Source organism: Nicotiana sylvestris, chromosome 4 (assembly GCF_000393655.2).
Source record: "Nicotiana sylvestris chromosome 4, ASM39365v2, whole genome shotgun sequence".
NCBI lineage: Eukaryota > Viridiplantae > Streptophyta > Magnoliopsida > Solanales > Solanaceae > Nicotiana > Nicotiana sylvestris.
Window position 1 is genome coordinate 166,013,337 of NC_091060.1, and position 23,290 is coordinate 166,036,626.

At 34.1% G+C, this 23,290-nt stretch overlaps 2 protein-coding genes across 2 annotated transcripts; one reads left to right on the forward strand and one right to left on the reverse strand.

Annotated features, from left to right (window-relative positions):
• The first annotated feature begins 8,011 nt into the window (after nt 1-8,011).
• Nucleotides 8,012-10,685, forward strand: LOC104230733 (protein BRASSINAZOLE-RESISTANT 1). The gene is made up of 2 exons (XM_009783617.2): nt 8,012-8,628; nt 9,527-10,685. Exons 1-2 carry the CDS (start codon nt 8,338-8,340, stop codon nt 10,217-10,219), a joined length of 984 nt encoding a protein of 327 aa, XP_009781919.1. The 5' UTR covers nt 8,012-8,337; the 3' UTR covers nt 10,220-10,685.
• A 2,194-nt stretch (nt 10,686-12,879) lies between these two features.
• Nucleotides 12,880-19,656, reverse strand: LOC104230741 (uncharacterized). The gene is made up of 4 exons (XM_009783622.2): nt 19,179-19,656; nt 14,031-14,172; nt 13,800-13,941; nt 12,880-13,417 (listed from the first exon to the last, which is right to left on the reverse strand). The coding sequence occupies exons 1-4, from the start codon at nt 19,549-19,551 to the stop codon at nt 13,076-13,078; spliced, it is 999 nt and encodes a 332-aa protein (XP_009781924.1). The 5' UTR covers nt 19,552-19,656; the 3' UTR covers nt 12,880-13,075.
• Between the last annotated feature and the right edge of the window lie 3,634 nt (nt 19,657-23,290).

Below are 23,290 nucleotides of genomic sequence, written 5' to 3' on the forward strand. Positions count from 1 at the left end.
GATATTCGCGTTTTCGCGAGACTGCGCCAAGCACCTCTCTATGGGGCCCACTAAGTCGGTTTAAGATATTTGGACCTATATAGGATGACTCCAACCCATTTTAAGTCATTTCTTTTCACTATTTTCAGACCTTAGAACCCTAGGAACATCCTCTCAAGGTTCTCTCAAGATTCAAGACCCAAAAAAGGGCAAACAACACAAATCAAGTGTCGGAAATTCTGTGGCGCTAGTAAGTCTCTTGTTCTTCTTGTTGTTGCTCATTTTTGTGTCGTTTCAGCTCGTGTGGGAGGTTGTTTTAAAGGGTTTATGTTCTGTAAATACTCCCTCATGTTCTTAATATCAATCCTAGGTGATTTCAAGCCTTCTAAAGTGATTCTAGTGCCGAAAAACACTAATTGATCGCTAGTTTCGCTTTTTTGTTGTTGTGGCAGCATTGGAGGGATATTTCATGGAAATTTAAGGTCAAATTGGAGTTGTTCTTTCTGTATAAAGGTAAGGAACCTCTTACTCTATATGTATTTAAGATTATCCAAGTTGCAGCTAAGCCATTGAAGCTAGAACTTGTGAAATATATATCGAAAGGCTTGGAAGTAATGTTATTGTTTTGTGGACTGTTTTGCGTTGTTGTTGGGCTGCGTATTTTACTACTATCTTGTGGAGTTTTGGAGGAGGAAGGGTGTGGAGAAACACCATATATATGTAGGGTTATGGGCTGATAGTTATTCGTAACATTTCCAGGTTGTTTGACACGACTACGGTGGTCGTCGTATGTATGGAGTGATTAGGCTATGTGTGGACTATTTTGGGAGGCTCAATATGTTTATTATTGATGTTGTTTGGGCTGTTTGGTGACTGTTTTGAATGGTGTGAGGTCATATATATAGGGGAGGTGTTGTCCGTTTCATCGTAAAATAGGTTGTGGTCGATACATAATAGTTATGACGCTTAAATGATAACGATAGTATCGTTTCTCTTATTGTAGACTAAGGAGTTTTGACAATTGCATAGCTTGAGATTGGGGCAGTATATACAAGGTATGTGAGACTATCCCTTTCCTTCTTTTGCACGACTCCGATTGTACATAATGTAATGAACGAGCTTCCAAGATACTCTACTCTTAGAAGCTAGCAGTACTTACATTGTTTTCCCTCTTATGGAACGATTGATGTTAATGTTACTTCTCTTATTCTTATGTTATCAATGTTGTTCGTACTTCCTAAATCTTATAAGGTTCATAGTGAAGAGTTAGTCCTAATAACGTGTATAGAGGATACCGACCTTACGTCACTCCGAAAGGTTTAGAATGTGATTCCATGAGTCGAGCATGCATTATATATATGTATCTATTTTACTCTACCGAGCCACGCTATAGTTGGCCGGGTACGGCACCTATTGTGCAACCACTGATCAGTTGGGTTTTACCGAGCTCCACGTGGCCGGGTACGATTCTACCGAGCCTATTATGGCCGGGTACGATATGATGATGATGATGCCCACAGAGGCGAATGCTTTAAAGGTTTATGTATTTATACATATGTATCATGCATTTCATGTAAGTAGCCCTCAGAGGTACTAAGATGTTACAGGTTGTATATTCTCTATCCTTGCTTACATTACTGATCGCATTTATGGTTCCTTGCCTTACATACTCAGTACTTTATTCGTACTGACGTCCTTTTATTTGTGGACGCTGCATGTCGTGCTGCAGGTCCTGATAGACAGGCAGGTGCAGCTCCCCCACCACAGTAGACTGTCCAGTTCAGCGGTGATTGGCGAGATCCCTTCTCCGGACTTGCCTTGGTCTTGGTATGCAATTTTTGTTATAGACATTATGGGTATGTCGGGGCCCTGTTCCGGCTATGTTGCAACACTTATGTTCTTTTAGAGGCTCATAGACAGGTGTCGTCTCATGTATAGTTTGGTATGCCTTGTCGGCTAGTTTTTGTTGTATAGTCTTTCATAGTAGCGAGGTAGCTCATACCTTATACGTAGTTTCTTGATTGTCTGGTCATCCCCTGCTATGTATGTTCATGCCGTCATATTTTATTGCTGGTTGTCCATGATCTAGGTCTACCATTTATATTGATCTCGTCAGCCTTAAAAGATAATAATGAAGGTTAGATGAAATGTACGTTGGTGCTCGGCAAGTGTGGTCGGGTGCTAGTCATGGCCCTTCAGTTTGGGTCGTGACACAAATAGGGCGCCCCATGCAATTTTTACTTTGTATGTTAAGACATTAATGTAATTTTTTACGGAGACGATCCACTAATTTATCTTTGCTACCTAGGATGTATTTCTTTCCGTCTTTTCTGGTCTTCAAACATTAATCGTTTAAATAAATTAAATTTGTTTATAATATTTGAGTTAAGGAGCTCAAGAGGGGTTGCTCTGATGGTAAGCAATCTCCACTTCCAACCGAGAGGTTGTGAGTTCGAGTCTCCCCAAGAGGAAGGTGGGAAGTTCTTGGAGGGAAGGATGTCGGGGGTCTATTTGGAAACAGTCTCCTTATCCAAACCCCCCTAAGTGGGATTATATTGGGTTATTGTTGTTGTTGTTGAGTTAAGAGACACATAATAAGGATCAGATGTACTGTCTTACTGTTTTAATATGAACCTTTTTTAGTCTTTTCAATTCAAAAATAAAATTTGAGTCCGATGTAACGATTGACTGATCTGATCAGCTAATAATTGAGCTGAGCAACGGAGAGTAGGGACCACAATTACTTATGTGGCAGATATTTATTGGCTTGTTGACTGCTTCAATAACCGAGGAGACATCTCTGTTACAAAATTGCTTTTTACCAGCAATAAAGTTTTTATAAAAGTTAAAAAAAGAAAATTATTGTCCCCCACAATCACAAAATGTTCGTCCAAATTTTTTACTAATTTATTGACAAAATACCTTAAATCACCTTTAAACTTAATTCAAATTATTAGTATCCTTCTCGAATTATGTCCGGTCTTAATTATCCCCCTCAACTTGGTATTTTGAGAGTCATTATCCCTTTAGACGCTGATATAACAAAAAGTATGGGTGCACTCGCCTGTCACGTAAATTTTTCTGTATATGTGATATTTTTTTAAAAAATAAAATATATTTTTACCTTTTTAAGAATATTACCTTTTTAGATAATTTTTTTCGAATATAATTATAATAAAACTTGGATAGAACTACATTATTTAGGCTAAATATTTTTATTTTGCCAAAAATAATAAAGTTTTAGCTAACTCTTTTTTTTGAATTTAACCTGAAAATAAATATTTATACAATTAAAATAAATAGTCAAGTCGTCTAAAAAGTTATAAAAAATATATAGTTTGAAATTAATTATTTTGGCTATAATTTTTTATATAGCTCTAAATTACGGTGCTATATATATATATTTATATTTACAGATTTTACCTAAAAAAAGTAAAAATACACAGTTGAAAAGAGAGAGAAGGGGGAAGCTTAGTCTAATTGTCCGAAGTGATTCTTTCTTGATTCGATGTCAGCTTTCTCTTAATTTGTATCGTGCACTTACATACAAATTTATAGGTAGTTCATAAATAGTCATTGCATCAAGGAAGAAATAAAGAGTGTACAATTGCAGTATAATGCAAGTGATTCGTTTTATTTCTTGTAATTTTACACTCTTTTTATTTCTTCTTTTGATGCAATGACTATTTATTTCAACTTTGTATTTTTACTTTTTTAGGTAAAATCTGTGAAAAAAATATTTTTAGAGTACCGTAATTTAGATTTATATAAAAAATTACAGCCAAAATAATTAATTTCAAACTATATATTTTTTATAACTTTTTAGATGCCTTGACTATTTATTTCAATTGTATAAATCTTTATTTTCAGGTCAAATTCGAAAAATGATTAATTAAAACTTTATTTTTTGGCCAAATAAAAATATTTAACCTAAATAATATAGTTTATCCAAGTTTTATTATAAATTGTATTCGAAAAAAATTATATAAAAAAGTAATATTCTTAAAAAGGTAAAAATATATTTTATTTTTTTAAAAAAAAATGCCACATATACAGAAAAACTCACGTGGCAGGCGAGTGCACCCACATTTTTTGCCATATCAGCATCTAGGGGGTAATGCCTCTCAAAAGGCCAAGTTGAGGGGGGTAATTAAGACCAGGCATAGTTCGGGGAGGATACTAATAATCTGAGCCAAGTTTAGGGGTGGTTTAAGGTATTTTGCCTTACTATATTACATAATACAACACAAATACAAGATGCTTAAGTAAAATTTTGATTCTTGAGACAGAGATTTGCAGTAAAATCGGAGTATTGTTTTACCTATTATTTCTCTTTCTAATCACCTAATCTGAATCATCGTCACTTTTTTTTTTTTTTTAATTTATTACTATTAAAGAACATAGTGAATACTCCCAAATCAACCTTTTAAAGCAAATGCGATACTATTGCTCCTTATATTAAACTTTGGTTAATTTACTTGTTCGATATTAAGTGGAATGTTCTAACTTTTAAGGAGTGATTTGATACGATAAATAAGCTAAAATAATTATAGGATAAAAATTTAGTATTGCATTATTTCTTACTAATTCCGGATAAATTATCCTGTGATTAAAAATAATATCGGGATAACTTATACTCCCCCATTCCACTTTAATTGATTTTTTGGATGTTTTCACGCATATTAAGAAATCCACATTTTAGAATTAACTAACAATGAAATTGACTATTAACCTTTATTTGTTCATTGAAACTATAACACATGTTCATAGGCTTTTTACTCAAAGGGCAACTTTGAAAACAAAATTAATTCCTTCTTGAAATTTGAAAAAATCAAATAGTGTAAACCACAAAAAAAGGCAAAAAAAATCAATTAAAATGGGTCGGATGGAGTACCTGCCAAAGGATGAAATAATTATCACATAATATGTTATCTCGGGATAAATCAGTAAAATTGATAATCCCAAAATAATACAACATACTCTTGTTCTTTCAATTTAAATGACACACTTTCTTTACTAGTCTATTCTAAAAAGAATGACACATTTTTATATTTAGAAATATTTTAATTTTAAACTTTTTATTTTACTCCTTTACCCTTAGTGATAAGCTTTTATAATCATATAAATATCATGATCTCACGAAGCTTTTGTCCCTTAAGCTTTTTGGATCACATATTTCGAAAGTCTTATTTGTTTTTTTCTTAAGCTTTGTGCCAAATCAAACTACACTATCCAAATTGAAATGAAGGGAGTACCAAACAGTAATAATACCAAGATAATTAATTCAAGCGTAACTAATCTCCGTATAAGTTATAATTATTTTAAGTATAATTAATTCTAGTATAACTTGCCTTCAAACCAAACGAATATTGAGTCTCTAATGCTAAGGTCTATTTCTCATATTTCTATTTTTTTTATCTTCCGTTGATAATTCATCGAGTCCATTACTCAAATGGTCACTCAACTATCCCAAATTATTTCCTAAAGTCACTTTTCTTTCGTTTGTAACAACAAAGTCACTAAACTATGCATATTGCACCCAGAAGGTCACTCAACTAGATTTTTCAAATTTTAGATTACTAAATACCTATTTTACCCTCTAAATTTTAAACATTTATTTTCGTTTTATTTTTTTAAAACTTTTTAATATTATGATTTTTTTTCCTTTTTAATTTATATTATGGACTTACCTATAGAATAAATAAATTTTATTTATCAATTAAAAAATAAAAAGTATTTAAGCATATATAATGCTGGAATAACAAAATAATGAGCATAGTAAAAAAATAATTAGTATAATTTTTTTAGTAATAATAATTTTAATATTAACAAAAAAATTTCAAAAATTTATTTACACAATTCAAAATGAAAGAAAATAAAGGTTGTAAAATATATATTTCATGCACATAACATAAATATAATTATTTAAATAAAGGTAATTTTATAATATACATTATTTATTCTTGAAAATTCTACTCAATTATATAATTATATTTCATGCACGGCTTAACATATCATATTTTACCCTATACAGATAGTCTCCCTCTTTTTCCGGTGACATAACTTTGTGTCGTCGCAAAGTTGGTAGAAACATAATAATATAATTGAGCATAATTTTCAAGAATATATAATGTATATTATATAAATACTTTTATTTAAATAATTATTTTTACATTACGTGGATGAAATATATATTTTACAACCTTTAATTTCTTTCATTTTGAATTGTTTGTGTAAAAACATTTTTGAATTTTTGTTGTTAATGCTAAAATTATTATTATAAAAAAATTATTCTAATTAATTTTTTGACTATGCTCATTATTTTGTTATTCCAGCATTATAGATGTTTAAATATTTTTTATATTTTTAATTTATAATAATATTTATTTATTCTACAGATCAGTCCATAATATAAATTAAAAAGAAAAATTCATAATATTAAAAAGTTTAAAAAAATAAAAGAAGATAAATATTTATAATTTAGAGGTTAAAATAGGTATTTAGCAATCCAAAATTTGAAAAATACCTTCTAAGTGCAATAGGCATAGTTCAGTAACGTTGTTGTTACAAGAAAAGTGACTTTAGGAAATAATTTGGGATAGTTGCGTGACCATTTAAGCAATTGACTCTAATTCACCCAGGGGTGGATTTAGGAGAGCGCAAAGGGGTTCATCCCCTTCGCCGAAAAATTACACTGTATATATAAGGCAAAATTTATTTTTTACCTCTATATATTAAGTTTTGAACCCCTTTAACACAATCCAAAAATGTAGTTTAGTGGTCAAGGGGGTTCAAAATCTACATAAGGTCATGGGTTCAATTCCCACTAGCTACAAAAAAAAAATTTAACCCTCTTCGTGGAGATCCTGCATCCGCCGCTGAATTCACCCACCTCTACATCTTTGAGAAATTTTATTTCAAATAAATAAAGGAAGACACACTCTTATCTTTACTCCCAATTATATCTGATTGTCCATTTACGTGTAAGTAATAATGAAACCCATTTACTCTTATTTGTTTTAAGTTGAGATTTCAATACCCAAAATTTCAAAATATCATTATCACTACTTTAACCTTCAAACTAAACGACTTATTTTTATTTGTACACTTACAATGTAATACAATTTATTTAATATGCCAGTTTATACAAGTACAAATGATTTTTTACAATGTATTTGGCTAAGCTTATAAGCTATTATAAACGGGCTTACAAGCACCTTTCAACTTATTTACCCGTTTGATAAACACTCAAAGTACTTATAAGTCAAGTGCTAATAAGATAATAATATTTATGACTTTTCAGATTATAAGTACTTTTAACTTGACAAAGGCTTTTACTGATTTATCCCTAATAGTAATATTTTTTAATTCATAAAATGCTTTTTGAAAATAAATTTTCTAACTTTCTCTTCATTCTATATTCGTTATTAATCCTTTTCTTTATATATTTTTTAATAGTTATAATCATTTGTAAAAATATTAAGGTTATTTTAGCTATTTTACCAAAATAACAACTTATCAACACTTTTTTACCAGATACATCAACTGCTTATTATCAATTTCAACACTTATATCCAAACACGTAAATATTTATTTAAAAAATTAATTTTAACACTTAAAAGTATTTTTCAGCACTTCAAGTGTATCAACTATTTACAATCAGCTAATCCAAATGACTTTAAATATTACAATCATTATGATAAAACTAATAATAAAAGAGCAATTATACTATCATACCTCATTAGATTGCTAGATTTCATTTTATCACCATCTCTAATGTAAAAATTAAATTTTAACTCTATCTAACGGTTAAAACTAAGACTCTAATCAATTAACAAAGAAAATCTAAAAGAGCAGTCAAAACCTTTGGAGTATAGAGTGTAAACGCTCACACATGAGTCTTCTCTAGCCGGTAACAAACTTTATCTCCTCAATTATTATATCTCTCCCCAAAAAAAATAAAATCAACTACTATCATTATCATTATATTTATATATATAGAAAAGCTATATATATAAAGCAATACATATACACAAAACACACACACACAGAGTGAGAGAAAAAGAGTAGAAAACCAACTCAGATTCTTCTATAAAACTTTGAGAGCGTATTTCTCGTGATTAGTAGTCCCCCAAAAAATGCTTTATAGGGTGGCAGCCTAAGTACCTATACAACACACACACACACACACAGAGGGTATGCAAAACCCACCTGCTGTCTGAACATAAACACCTGGGACCAGCCCCCCATTTTCTCCTTTTGATTCATAATTATTTATATATATCACACAAAAGAAACAGAAAAAGAGTCCATTTTCTTGATTTTGAGAGGAAAAAAAATCAAAAATTTTAAGGGAAAATGATGTGGGAAGGTGGAGGGTCGCCGGCGACATCATCTGCCGGCGGCGGTGGAGCTGGAGGGGCGATGGGAAGTAGTAGTAGTGGGAGGAGGAAGCCATCTTGGAGAGAAAGAGAGAATAATAGGAGAAGAGAGAGGAGGAGAAGAGCAATAGCAGCTAAAATATATGCAGGATTAAGAGCACAAGGGAATTATAATTTGCCTAAACACTGTGATAATAATGAAGTTCTTAAAGCTCTTTGTGCTGAAGCTGGTTGGATCGTTGAACCTGATGGCACTACTTATCGCAAGGTTTTAAATTTATTTATTTTTTTAAAATTTACTTTCCTCTTTTGTTTGCTTTCTCTTTGTGTTTGTCTTAGTTTTTGCTTACTTTGACTTAATGGGGTGGTGGGTTTGGATTTTGATTAGATCTATAGATTTGGAAAATGGGGTTGCTTTATTTGGGATCAAGATTGGATTTTTAAATCTATTTTTGGTGGATTTTGACTGTTTTAAGGGTTTCTGATCTGGGAAATTGAGTTTGAGCAGCTTCTGATTTTCTGTTTCAGTCTTACCTTTTTATGTATCTTAATTCTTAGTTAATTTTTTAAGTTGCTACTCAGCTGGATTTGCTCACTTCCTTTGTTTTTCTTATCATTGTAACCTGTTCATGTTCTCAAATACTGTCTGTTTAAAGAAATTAGTATGATCCTGTAAAATAATTTGTTATAGAATGGAGATTGTTTCTGAAATTTGCCAGATTCCAAGCTCTAATGTGGTGAAATTTTCTTCTTTGTCGCGAATTGAAGAGCCTTCTGTGTTAGCAAATTGGTCTTTGAAACTCACATTCATGGAACTTCTTCTGTCTTTATGCCTTCTTGTCTTTATGCCTTCTGAGACGAGGGTCTATCGGAAACGGCCTCTCTGCCTTCTTAAAGGCATGGGTAAGGTCTGCGTACACACTACCCTTCCCAGACCCCACTTGTGGGATTACACTGGGTTTTTGTTGTTGTTGTTATCTATCTTAACTGTTTGATTCTTGGTCTGAACTCAAAGAAATAAGACAACAATTTAGGTGAGTACAATTGTGTCTGGGAATTAGTATCTCCTCCTACATGGCAAGTGTTAGTAGTAATTTCTTAGCTAACCTTTAATCATTTATGTTCTATAATTTGATTGAAAATTTTCTTCTTTTAATATGTTTCAGGGATGCAGCAGGCCAACTCCAATGGAAATTGGAGGCACTTCAGCCAACATTACACCAAGTTCTTCACGACATCCAAGTCCTCCGTCTTCATACTTCGCTAGCCCAATTCCATCTTATCAACCCAGTCCAACGTCCTCGTCTTTCCCAAGTCCATCTCGTGGTGATGCTAACATGTCGTCCCATCCTTTTGCATTTCTCCATAGTTCCATTCCGTCATCACTACCTCCACTACGAATATCAAACAGTGCCCCTGTAACACCACCTCTTTCATCACCTACTAGACTCCCTAAGCAGACGTTTAATTTGGAAACTTTGGCCAGAGAATCAATGTCTGCTTTAAATATCCCTTTCTTTGCTGCTTCTGCCCCAACAAGTCCAACTCGGGGTCAGCGATTCACTCCTGCCACTATACCAGAATGCGACGAATCTGATTCGTCCACTATTGATTCTGGCCAGTGGATGAGCTTTCAAAAGTATGCAACCAATGGTGTCCCTACTTCTCCGACTTTTAATCTTATTAAACCTGCAGCTCAGAGAATCCCTTCTAATGATATGATCATCGATAAGGGTAAGAGCGTAGAGTTTGACTTTGAGAATGTATCAGTGAAGGCGGCATGGGAAGGAGAAAAGATTCATGAGGTTGGTTTAGATGATCTGGAGCTCACTCTCGGAAGTGGGAGCGGTCGCATGTGATTATCTTGATTAAAAGGAACTGCTTCGCGTGGATACAGATTGAGATTATCTGAATGCTAGCTGATGAAGCACTCAGCAGTCCAACGAATGTTCATATATTGTCTGCAATTTATGTTACAGAGATGAAGTTGGCGAAAAGTAGATCTTGCATTGTAATGCATCTTAGGATGGATTTGATTCTCTGTTGCTGTTGCTGTTGCTGTTTACCTTATTATACAACATTTTTATGTTTGTTTTCTTAATCTGAGAAGGCCACTTAAGTTTATTTGGGTCTTTTCACAAGCATTTTAGGTGTAGATGGTGGTTTCTATCTCCTTGAGGTTGAGAATCGTTTTCGTCGTTGTAGACTAGCAGGAGCTCTCCACAAACCTGAACTATCCACAATTTTTTCTTGATTATAGTAGATCTCTTTGTTGCTGTGCTACTGGATTCTTCTTTTATGATTAAATTGATGTACTATTCTTTATCTCTTTGATGTTTTTATGTCCAAATTAAACTATTAAGCTCATTAAAGTCCCCACAACCTGTTTTCTCCACCACATTATGGCCTTGTCTTTGTTTCTGAGTTCTATATTTTGTTCTCATTGGAGATGTTCTTTGCTTATTTTAGTTGGCCTATAGCATGATTGCAAGGGCTATTCAAATTGTGTCTATACCATTTTAGTTTTATCGGATAAGAGACAGCTGTAACTTATGGTAACTCTGCTCACCAAGGCTGAGTCAGATTAGAAGTCACAACAAAATTTGTTTCTATTGAGATTTGAACTCCAGTTTTCTTGAGTTTTTATCCCTACTTTTATTGGCTGTTAGACTGCACCTTCGTCCCTCGTCTCTCCATAAGGATGGTCTACAACAAAATGGATGTCAAGAAGTTTGAAGGGTTTGATTGGTAACTCTACCCATCAAAGCTGAGTCGGATGAGAAGTTGCAACAAAATTTGTTTCTATTGAGATTTGAACTTTAATTTTTTCAAGTTTTACCTCTACTTTATTGACCGTTAAACCACGCCTCTTCGTAAGGATGGTGTATAACAAGATGGATGTCAAGAAGTTTAAAGTCTATGACCATCAAATCAAAATTCTTGATTTTTCTTTATTTCTCTATGGCCCCATTAGTAAACTACTTACTTAAAAATCATGGCATGTTCATGCACACGTTTGTTAGCAACACAAGGACAGACAAAGAAGAAAAAGATTAAACAAATGGTTGCTTAACCGATTTAATGTACAAGACCACGACTTGATGTCTGAATGTGGGGTTCTGTACTACTGTATAACACATGTTCTCCTACAGTTGCCTTATCATTATTTTTCTCATACGCGGTTTTTTTCCACATGTCTTGCTTGCTCCTATCTTTTTGCTCTTTTGCCCCTATTTAGCAAAATCAAGATAGAAGACAGACAATATTCTCAAACATGTGGTTATGTCAAACAGTTTTCAAACAACATCAATTATGGAATATGCATATATATATGCAAAGCTCATGGATTTTATTGCATCCAAACTTGTAGACACTGCCAACGGGGTCCAGCATAAAGAAACTGAAATATCTCTGAAGGGAAGAGTTCCTCAACAACAACAACAACGACCCAGTATAATCCCACAAGCGGGGTCTGGGGAGGGTAATATGTACGCAGACCTTACCCCTACCCCGAAGGGTAGAGAGGCTGTTTCCAGGAGACCCTCGGCTCAAAAAAGCAACAGGAGCCGATATATTAGTACCATAAAAATGCATAATAAAATAACAGCAATATAAGAGATATGAAATACAGAATACGAAATACGAAATAGATGGCTGGTATAGTAAAACTAGCAGGTAAAGCCCTGCATCAATAGACGACCAATGACATTCTTAGTCTAACTCCTAACTGGCTAGTCTCACTCTATTGTGCTGTAGAAATATTCACAACTTTCCCCTAACCTACAACCTTAATGCTCGACCTCCATAATTCCCTGTCAAGGGCCATGTCCTCAGTAATCCTAAGTCGCGCCATGTCCTGTCTGATCACCTCTCCCCAATACTTCTTAGGTCGCCCTCTACCTCTCCGCGTGCCCACTACAGCCAGTCGCTCACACCTCCTCACCGGTGCATCAGTGCTCCTCCTCTGAATGTGCCTGAACCATCTGAGTCTTACTTCCCGCATCTTGTCCTCCATGGGGGCCACGCCCACCTTCTCTCGAATATCTTCATTCCTAATCTTATTGAGAAGGGAAGAGTTCCTCATGGGTTAAAATTAACTTTTTCGTCCACTTTATAAGTATCTTTTTATTGAGCTAGTAAAAACTAAAAAGTTAGTAAATAAGTTGGCTCACACACAAAAGAATTGAGCCGAAGGGAAAACATGGTGAATTTGCCCCATACACGCGAGATAGACATGAGCCTCAGAGACGGAACCAGAATTTCAAACTTATGGGTTTTGGATGCTAAACCTTTTAACTTATGAAAATTTTTGGACAAATACATGATTCGAACCAAGCTACTGGGTTCGGCCGAACCCATAGCCGACACTGTGGCTCCGCCTCTGAATTGAGGCCCAATCTACCTCAAGCTTCACTGATTATTGCAATCTCCGAAGACAAATGGCTGAGCCAAAATGGGAGGCCTTATAAAGAAATATTTACTAGCATCATCAAATCTTGGAAATTAGCAGACACCATAGTAGTATAGATACAAATACAACCTTCCCTTCATAAATCACAAATACAAAAGTTAGAAAGTTTCTAAATACACACTTGGCAAAGCTGAAAAGACTATAAATCACACTAACACTCATGTAACTAGACTCCTGTTGGTTAAATGTATGTCAAGACGATTAGTAATACAAATCCACAGAGGATATATCAGCTATGTCAAACTCAAATGGTCATGAATTGAGTGGTCTCAGCAGGGTCCCCTTGTATGTCTATTTTTACTAACTTCGTTTGTGACTGCTGTTTGCCATTATTGTTGTTGTTACATTCATTGTATCTGAAGCATGTAATGAGATGATCATTAACTATACCCGCAACTTGCATGAATGAATACACAACTGTTGGTCCCACGCAAAGAAAGCCTCTTTTCATCAAGTCCTTACTCATAAGTTCTGATTTTGGTGTTTTAGCCGGTACTTGACGCGCGTAGCGAAATCCACTTTTTATTGGCTTTTGATTTACAAAGCGCCAGCAATAGTTGCTAAAGGAACCAAACTCCTGCTGAATCTGCAACACAGGAAGATATTTGACAGCAGCATCAGTGAGCATACACCAGATAGGCAACGGATCGAGGAAAAGTTGACATGTACATACAAAGATATTTTATTGTTTGTTTTAGTGGAAAAATTAACAACTCTGAAGTTCAATTTACTCTTGGTGTGTTTTTGGACTATATAGTAAAACTTGACTTGTTATTCCTTCTAAATACATAAAAAAATAATCACTTGAATGAAGTTACGTATGCGTTAAATCATGAATCTGTTAACATAGATTTCACTCTACTCTGGGAGGTGAGAAGCATGTCAACCTCTATATTTGAAAGAGCAAAGCAGTTTAAGATCAGTTTTGCAATTCCAGATCTAAGGTATACGATAAAAGTTCTCTTTACCTTCTGGAACTGCTTTGCGTTCTCTATGATTGCACGTATCTTTGGTTCAGATAGCAATGATTTTCCACTTTCTGTTAGCGACCGCAACTTTTTTTCATTAACATTTGCAAGAGATGATGGATCAAAGTTGTCAAACATCTTCCTGAAAGATGCAATCATAAGTTATTTCACACATATGGACATAAAGACATTTACTTTTGAAGCTTGGAGAGATGATCTTTAATGGTGAACCTGAATACATGTCTCTTATTAAGGATTGCAGGCCAGGTCATTTCTGCCAATGCTTGTGATAGGGCAAGTAGTTCATATAGCTTTGTATCATCATAAGCTGGGTTTCCATATTCTTCGTCATGGAAAGAAATATACAGGGGTTCTGCAAAACAGAATAACAGAATTAGATTACTGCAGGTTGATTAATCATTCCTTCCTTCCGATGGAAGGCGGAATTTGGTCCAATAAAATAATCTCCTTAAGAATTACTGCAATAGTGTCTCGACAAAACTAGAGGTCATGATACAGTAGTTTTGCAGTCTAACTGTTTTAGTCATTCTCCATTTCAGAAAGTTGGACAACTTCAAGTATTCACTAATTAGATCGATTAAGCTTCTACTGCTTGCTTGAAGAGGAAAAATGTGAATCTGAATAGACCAATTAATAGCTAAAATCATCATTGAATTGGAAGGTCTTGCCGGAAAAAATATTTGCAGATAAGATCTATCACATAGTAAGAAAAACAAACGAGAGAAGAAATTGTTTCCAATTAACTATATGCACTAATTATGGCCAAGACAACTCATATTAAGCGTCTTAAAAATACTAAAAATCCCTTAATGTCTCACTAGATTCACTAACACATCAGGTTCGGCTGTCAATCTACAATAGAGTTCCAAGATATAGATAGGAAAACTTCTGGTAATTTACAACTTCAATCCATGTAAGGTTCTCACTAACCGAAAAGGATAATAAGGTCCTACCCGTTCTCTGATGGTTTGCTCGTCCCCATGCCTTGCCATAGAGCGAAGCACATCCTTGATGTCCTTTTTAGACTAAACAACACCACCAACAACTGTGCCTCAATTTAAGCAAGTTGGGATTGGCTATATGAATCATCATAAAACATGTCGCTCCATTTAAGCTCATCTTAGTGTTATATTATGGGTAGCCCGGTGCACTAAGCTCCCGCTATGCGCGGTGCACTAAGCTCCCGCTATACAATTATATTATATACTATAAAAATGAAAAAGTGCCAAAGTTTCCTATATTTTCTACAGGCGTAAAAATCTCTAACAGGATTACAAGACTCTTACAAAGACGTAGGCCTAAAGTAATCGTAGTAAAACTCAATCCTTTTTGTTTGATAAGGTAATAGTACTAAAACTAATCCTAACTAATTGGTATCGCCGACATAAAAAACATTCCTTCAATTTATATAAAGACAAATGAAATTTAGGGAAATTTGACATAATAGCACAAAACAACCACGCATAACCAAAACTTTCAAAGTCAAAAACGTTATTCAGAACTTTTGGAAAGATATAAAATGTTTTTTGTGAAAAATTCCTTTTCCAAATAAATTCTTCTAGCAACATGATTCTATTGCCAAATCGCAAAATTAGCCTAGATAAATAATACATATGTCATCTGAAATGCCTATTAATGGTGAAGCACATTGACCTCTAATCTGGAAATAACACTAAACCGTCTGAGTCATGACCATGTCATACACAAACTTCCTCAACCATCTGATAATGGCAAATCAACCCCCCAATACCCCTCTGAAATGCCTATTAATGGTGAAGCACATTGACCTCTAATCTGGAAATAACACTAAACCTTCTGAGTCATGACCATGTCATACACAAGCTTCCTTGACCATCTGATTCTATATTTTTTTTAATGTGGTAAACTGACCCCCAAATCTTCCTTTACCCATGAGTCAATAGCACCCTTTTCTCACTTTTCTTTCCTGGTGATTTGAACCCCCAACCTCAATATTGGAGGTAGAGAAGCATCATTTTGTGTTCCTGCCAAATCTCAACCTAGTAATATCGGTATAGCCTGTGGAATTATATTTGCAGGTAGCACTCATATTCACTTCCATTTTCAGCTTTTGTACTGTTCTTCATCACTATCAGTGAGCAAGAACATGCCAATCGTGCTATAGTTAATGCCTTTTATAGTAGAAAAGTTAGAGGAGGATATTTGCAAATATAATAAAGTAGAGGGTCGTCAAAGTAGATAAGCTAAATTGTTGATGCTTGAGTCCAAAAACTATCAGCCAAGGCTGGAATATGAAATCAACTAACAAGCAACACTACTATAACCTATCTACCAAAAACCAAACACAAAAGATTAAAAACATAACATGGATTTATCAAGAGTGAATACACTGAAACCCTCTAAACTATCACGCTTTTGTCAGTTACCCACTTAAACTATCAGTGTACCCAAAAAAAACCTTAACTATATACACCTATATATTAAAAAACCCTCGTCGATTTTTTAGTGGTGCGTGTGGTACAACCTTCTATTTACTCTGTCTAATTTAAATATAAATTTAATTAAGAATTTTAACTAATAATAAAAACAATTAAATGGGTAAATGTTTGGGGCTTAAAAAAATCAAAGAAAGAGGGTGAAGAGACAAACACATGGTTATTTGTAAAAAAAAAAAAAAAAAAAAAAATACGTCTCCTCCATAATGGCTACACCATGTTTCAGTCATAATTTTCCCCATTAACCTTCGATTAGACATTGGATTTTCCATTAACATTCGTTTTCACTGGGAATTTTAGTTTAATACAAGGATTGGGATAAAAACATTAGGGTTTGTTAAAATTTCAGAAAGGGTTTGGTAAAAATTATAGGCTTTTGGTGGACTAAATAGTATTGAAAAGAAGAAAGATAATTTTAGAAGAAACAAGAGAAGAATCTTTTTCAAATGAAATAAAGGAAGAAGAAGGAAAAAAAATAAAGAAAACGGCTAGAATATAAAGAAAATAGAAGGAAAATTGAAAGAATAAATTTTTTAAAGAGGGTAACAGTAATTAACCATTAGACACGACAGGGGCGGCCCAACATTGTTGGTGGCCTAAAGCAAAATCTCGATGAGGGCCCCTAAGTTGTTAACAAAATAAATTTGTATATTTTTGTTTGAAATCTATTTTTTAAACTTCTTTAAATGATAATATAGCTAATCCGATCCATTTAGATTCTCCTAATACATTATTGATCCTAATGCAAAATTGTTATAGGATAGGTATTTAACAAAAATTAATTCTTGTTATCTTATTGAGTATACGGATCAGAGTATACGGAGGGTGCTCACCACTAAAGCAACCCACTCTTGTCAAAAATAAAAAATATCTTTATACCCTTTAAATAAAAAATCAAATTTTACCCACTAAATAAAAAAATCAAAGATATCTTTATACCCTTTAAATTATTAAAATCTCAACTATCAGCGCTAGTCACAAATTAAAATTTTCTTTTCCTTTTTGTATTAAGTTATTTACTTTTTAACATTAAGATACTCAATTTTTATATAAAAAATTAAAATTACTACCAAGGGAAAGTGGGGCCCCTAAAATTTGGGGGCCCTAAGCCATTGCTTGTGATGCCTTACCCTTGAGCCGCCTATGAGACACGACCAATTGGGGCCATTTTTATGTATAATTTCATCTCCCACGCGTCTTTTGGCGAGTTAACTTACATATTTCACTATATAGGTTATATAGTTAAGTGGGATTTTAGATACACCGGATAGTTTAAGTATGTAACTGATAAAAACATGATAGTTTAGGGAGTTTTTAGGGTATTCACTCATTTATCAACTATATGTGTGTCTACCAAGAGTCGGCTGCAACACTATTTTCTTCTAAAAGGGAAAGCGAAATATGTTTTCCAAAAGATTATGCTCCCTACGTTACAACATGATAGGCTAAACTTTTTATTTTAGCTAAGGTCACAATATTTCTGTAAAGAAAAGGAACCTTGAGCCTAACTCAACTCTAAAAGATAGGTCAAGTGGTAAAGATTGCTCAAGGCCATGTACTTAGCCTATTAGGGATTCTAGTACCTCGTGGCACGCCCTGCCCAAGTTTGGGCATCTAGAGCGTGAAGTGACATAACATAGGTAGTCAAACATTAGAAATCCCAAGATTAGGATTCTAAAAATTGACCTTGGGCCTAACTCAAAACCAAAAACTAGCTCAAGCGATGAGTATATCCCAAGACCATATAAGGATATTGCAGCCCATACACTTAACTAATGTGGGAGTGGGATTCTAAAAACTTCAAAGCAAAAACCTTTTCCTCGCACTCTGCTCTTGCTTCAATCATTTTTAAAGAACTTAATCATCTTTATAGCGTTATAAAGGCATCCCTCTGCCAAAGAGCTACGGGTTGACCATTCAAGCCATTAATACCCTAGTGTGAAGGAGGGAAAACTGCAGGGCCTTTGCCTTCCTCCTTCAACGTCTGTGGTCATCATGCATCAACTCACGTGCAACAGCCTCGTGGAAGAAAATTCCTAGCAGAAGTTCAAGGTCAACTGTCCTTAGACTTGCTTATCTTTTGATACTTACAATACTTAAGCTTGGGCAAAGAATATTGCATCTTAACTTCGTTACAAGGATCAAGCCTTTTCCTCGTTTAGATCAGTCATTATTACCTAAATAGATAAAATCCTCCCGATTAGAATTGATATTTTGTAACTTCCTTATCAATTTTTGATAGGTAAGGAATAACTTTCATTGTTAAATCAGCATAAAGAGAATACTATGCAATGAGCTAATGAAATCAACAATACCCAAACTATCATCTACATCTATTGCAGCCATGTTGCACCAAATTCTGCAACTTTGGTGCAGCTTCCTTATCCCATAACTTTCTTAGTCATGAGAAAGTTCTGTAATTTTCGATTTGTGTGTGGAGAAATAGAAAATGTTGGGTAAATTACTCTCTTTGATGAAATCGCAACTTAATTGACATTTCTCCCCAACCTTAACGTATATCTCAAGGTTTCTGCTGCTTACTTGGTATATTCCTAATAGTCGAAATCATTGCTCAATAATTCGCCTTGTTCTAAATCTCCCACTTATCCCTACGGGCTACGCTACGCGATCCAATTTCTTACATTGAAGCACTATGAATAAAGACCAACCAGCAAACAGTGCTCATCAAACTTCGATCTATCCTTCTATGTAATTATCACTATAAACTTGTAACTTGGTTTCGCATGTTGCAACTTAACAAAATTCATTAAATTTCAACTCATAAACACATAAAGCAGACAACTTTTCACTTCTCACACACACATAATGACATACACAAAGAGAAATGTAATAGCAGAAATGAGGTTAAAAGGCAAAAATTTACCCGAGTTCGGTGTTATCCAATCGCAACGCTTAAGCGGAACTGGAACCAAAGGAGACAAAAGCTCAGCTGCTTCAACTCCTTCAGGAACAATTTTAGCAGGTTTTTTCACATCAGTCCTTTCAACTCCTCTCTTTGAATTCATAGCTTTTATAGTAGACGACTCCGAGGAAGAACTATCAACTGACCCATTGCCCCGTACCCGCACAACAGTCTGTGAAACTGTTGACTTCTTAGGCCTTCCGGGTTTTTTAACTCCTTCCTTTTTCCTCTTCTGCTCTTCTAAATCTCTGACCCGATTTCCACCCGGCCCAAGTATTTTCCTCGTATCACCGTTAATTTTGGCCGGTGACCGGAGCTCCGGTGAAGACGACATTGTGGAATAGTGAGATTCAAGGCTTAGAGATGGAGTGTGAAAAATGGAAATGGTGGGAGAGTGGAGTGTAAAGAGAGACAATTAAAGAGAAAACGACTGATAAACGGACGGGTTCTGTTTTTTTGGACGTTTTAAAACGGAAACTGTTTGGACTTTACGTTCGGTGATACTGTTGACGTGTCGGTTGCTCTTTACTGTTTTTGGGCTTTGGACGGAAACGTTAAATTTTGGTGAGGTCTCGATTTTGCCATTATTAGTACTTCTATAGTATTTCAAAATTTCAAATGCATCTTCTTCTTTTTTCCAATTTATTTCAAGGATTAGGAAAGGAAACGAAAAATATTGAAAATTGAACGCACATTTATTACATAAAAATTTCTTATTTATACTATTAGATTGTAAACTCTAGTGGTAAGTTTGTTTTTGTGTCTTCTCTTTTTCTTTTATATTTGAGGAATAAATGAATTTAAGTGCGACATGTTGTACCAATTATTTTGCGTTCACATAGGGTTCGGGGAAAGGTCGCACCCCAAGGAGTATAATATAGACAGACTACTCTAATGCAAGCATCAGTGGCTGACTTTACAGCTTGAACTCGTGACTTATAGGTCACACGAAAATAATTTTATCATTGCTCCAAGGCTCCCTTTCGAGAAAGAAATGAATATAATTAAATAAAAACTATTATGGAATTATTAGATTCGAATTAGTAATATTGCAGTATGTAAAATCAAGCTCAAGTTTGTTTTCTAGGTCATCCCTTTAATCGTGATGGATATAATTGTAAACCTGTTTTACTAGTGTTTAATGTTGAAATTAGTCTATTTCCATTGGATGAACTCCATTTAAAATAAAATCAGTTATATTCTTGACAAATGAAACAACAAATGATAAATTGAGAGGAGGGTAAAACTGGAATTGCAAATTAACGGAGTTAGGAAAGAAGAAACTAGCAGCAGGCAGTTGAAGTCTCTTGTCTTATTCAGGCAAAGAGTCATATTCAGTTGGTTTGGAAAGTGGGAGTTGGTTAAAAGAGGATTTCCTTACCGTTACCGTTACGGAAAAGAATCCAAAAGCCCACCACCACAAAAAGACTTCATTTGGGGACCAAATTTTCGGGTGCAACGGCTATGTAGTCGTTGTTTACCCACAATATTGGGCTGAAACTTATCTGGGCCTCATGGGCCTTCAGTCAAGCATGATGATCCAGTTCAAAAGAGGAAGTACACAAGCTATTCTTAGGGGTTTCATTTAGGAATTTTTATATTCATATGTCATATACTAAATTATATTATCCTTCATGCTTAACTTTTAATATAATTACCTTCTATATACCTAATTACTATTTACGTACCATTTTAGGATTTTAATGGTATTAATTAGTCTCCTAATTTTACTCAACCGTATATTCCCACTCCTCCAAGTTTTTCTCTCCAAATCCCACCACCTCACTCACATATCAAACCACACACCACGATTTTCTCTTCAATCACCTATGATTTTCTCTTCTGAAACCAGCGAAAATCTGTAACCCCTTTACCATTGACAACCATTAAAAAACTTTGAAGTTTTGAATTCGAATTTGGGTTTTCAAAAAACATTTGTTTGTTTGAATTGGATGTTGTTGCAAAGAATTGAGAATTCTCTCCACGTCTCTCTCTATCTCTCAATCCCAAATTTCAGTAATATAAAGCAAAAAAGAGATCAACAATTCCACATTGACAGCCACTAAAAAACCTTGAAGCTTTGAATTCGAATTTGGGTTTTCAAAAATTATTATTTGTTTGGATTGGATGTTGTTGAAATAATTAGGAATATGGTTTGGAGTTTATATCTCAATTTTGAGAGATTTTGGTGAAGATTAGACTTGGTTTTGGCTGAATTTCAGATTGAAACTCGAAGAAGAAGAAGCAGCAGCAGCAGAAGAAGAAGAAGAAGAAGAAGACATGACATACATTATATTGCAAAATTGTATATTGTTGTTTATTTATTTTTCTTTTATTCATTTAAATATTGTATGAAAGTTAAACAACATTGTAGAAAAATTTGCATTTAAGTGGTATATAACTGAGTAGAAATAATGTATGAAAATTGTAGATATGTTGTATAATATATAATTAGTTGTATGAAATTTGCTTGTCTTGGTATGCTTGTCCTACTTCAATAAAACTTGGTGTACTATCTGGTATTATTATACTTTCATATTCCTCTATAACGGGAGATGTTGACTGTCGCACATCCTTTTTACCGCGCCCGCGTGGGTGCGTGAGGAGTTTTCTCCAATTGAAGGACAGTCGAAACGGAATTTATTTAATTATTTCAGAGTCGCCACCTGGGAATTTTAAGGCGTCCCAAGTCACCAATTTTAATCCCTGAATCGAGGAGAATATGACTCTGTTTATTATTCTGCGAACCAGAAATCCTGAGTAAGGAATTCTGTTAATCCGGAAGAAGGTGTTAGGCATTTCCGAATTTCGTGGTTCTAGCACGGTCACTTAACTGTTTTTATTATTGGCTTAATTGTCTTGATTTTATTAAATACATTTGTTACGTGATTTTTCTACCGCTTTTACTTATTGTGATTAAGGACCCTTCTTTGAATCGAATTACACGTATGTATATTCGTGTTATAAATTTAAAATTGCGGAATTGTGTCACGCGTACGTGTACACGATAACTTTTGATAATATATTTATTAAACAATCATTTTTTCGAAATTGTGTCGAATCAAGAAAATTTGTTTTTCTTAAATAGTGAACCGTACATCTCGGGTTTTTATGAAATTGATTTAACGCTTTTGGAAAAATCCTTTTCTTGAATATTCGCTCGAAATTGCGCGTACGCATAATCCGAATTTGCTTTTAAAAATATAATCAGGGTACGCGAACGCATCCCTAATTGCGCAAAATACTTGTAATGGTATTAGGGATTTTCCACAAATTGTTTATTATATCTACACATTTTATATGTGAAAATCATGAGAAACTCCCATTTTAGAGGCCTATAAATTCTTTGAAAAGAATTCACAATCTATTAAAGGTTGCCCGTCGATTATAATTTCCGAGTATAAATTATATTCATTCCAACTATTCAAATTCAGAGAACAGAATAAAAATATGATTAATACTATTTTTTTTAAACAAATATGACATATATATATGCCAAAGAATAAATTGCATATGAAACTGAAAATGAATGATTCATAAGGGGAGGAAATATTTTCCAAGAATTTTCATTATTTACTTAGTGCAAATTCTATTTCTAATTACCATTGACATAAATTGTTGCAATTTGTTCTTATACATATCATCTCATTCTCACATACTTGTTTTTAATCCAATAGGCCTAATTATTTATTTAAGATGGTAAATAAGCATCAAATTGATAAGAAAGGGAATTATAAATCAATTAATAATATTGCCTTACATGTAACATAGTTTGTATGTCTAAAACATTCATAGCACTTTAACATCATAATGAGCCATAACAACTCAACTTGCCATCCACTTAATGGTTCTATAGATACCTGTTATAATGCCACATAAGAACGTACAACTTATATCATTCCTTCCACAACTAAATCAGATTATCAGAATAAACTAGCAATATGGTTTTGACATTTTCACGCTATTCCTTATTCAACTAACAACGTCACAAGGCCTAGTTAATGGCCAATCTTTATGTCATGTTTCCTACCTTGACAGTTCAAACATGACTAAACTAATGAGATGAAGGGCTA

Coding starts and splice junctions, on each gene's coding strand:
- LOC104230741 (XM_009783622.2), bottom strand. CDS start 19,551: ATGTCGTCTTCACCGGAGCTCCGGTCACCGGCCAAAATTAACGGTGAT. Junction 14,173..19,178: donor TTGGATAACACCGAACTCGG/GTAAATTTTTGC, acceptor TCTGTTTTGCAG/AACCCCTGTATATTTCTTTC. Junction 13,942..14,030: donor AATAAGAGACATGTATTCAG/GTTCACCATTAA, acceptor TGCATCTTTCAG/GAAGATGTTTGACAACTTTG.
- LOC104230733 (XM_009783617.2), top strand. CDS start 8,338: ATGATGTGGGAAGGTGGAGGGTCGCCGGCGACATCATCTGCCGGCGGC. Junction 8,629..9,526: donor ATGGCACTACTTATCGCAAG/GTTTTAAATTTA, acceptor AATATGTTTCAG/GGATGCAGCAGGCCAACTCC.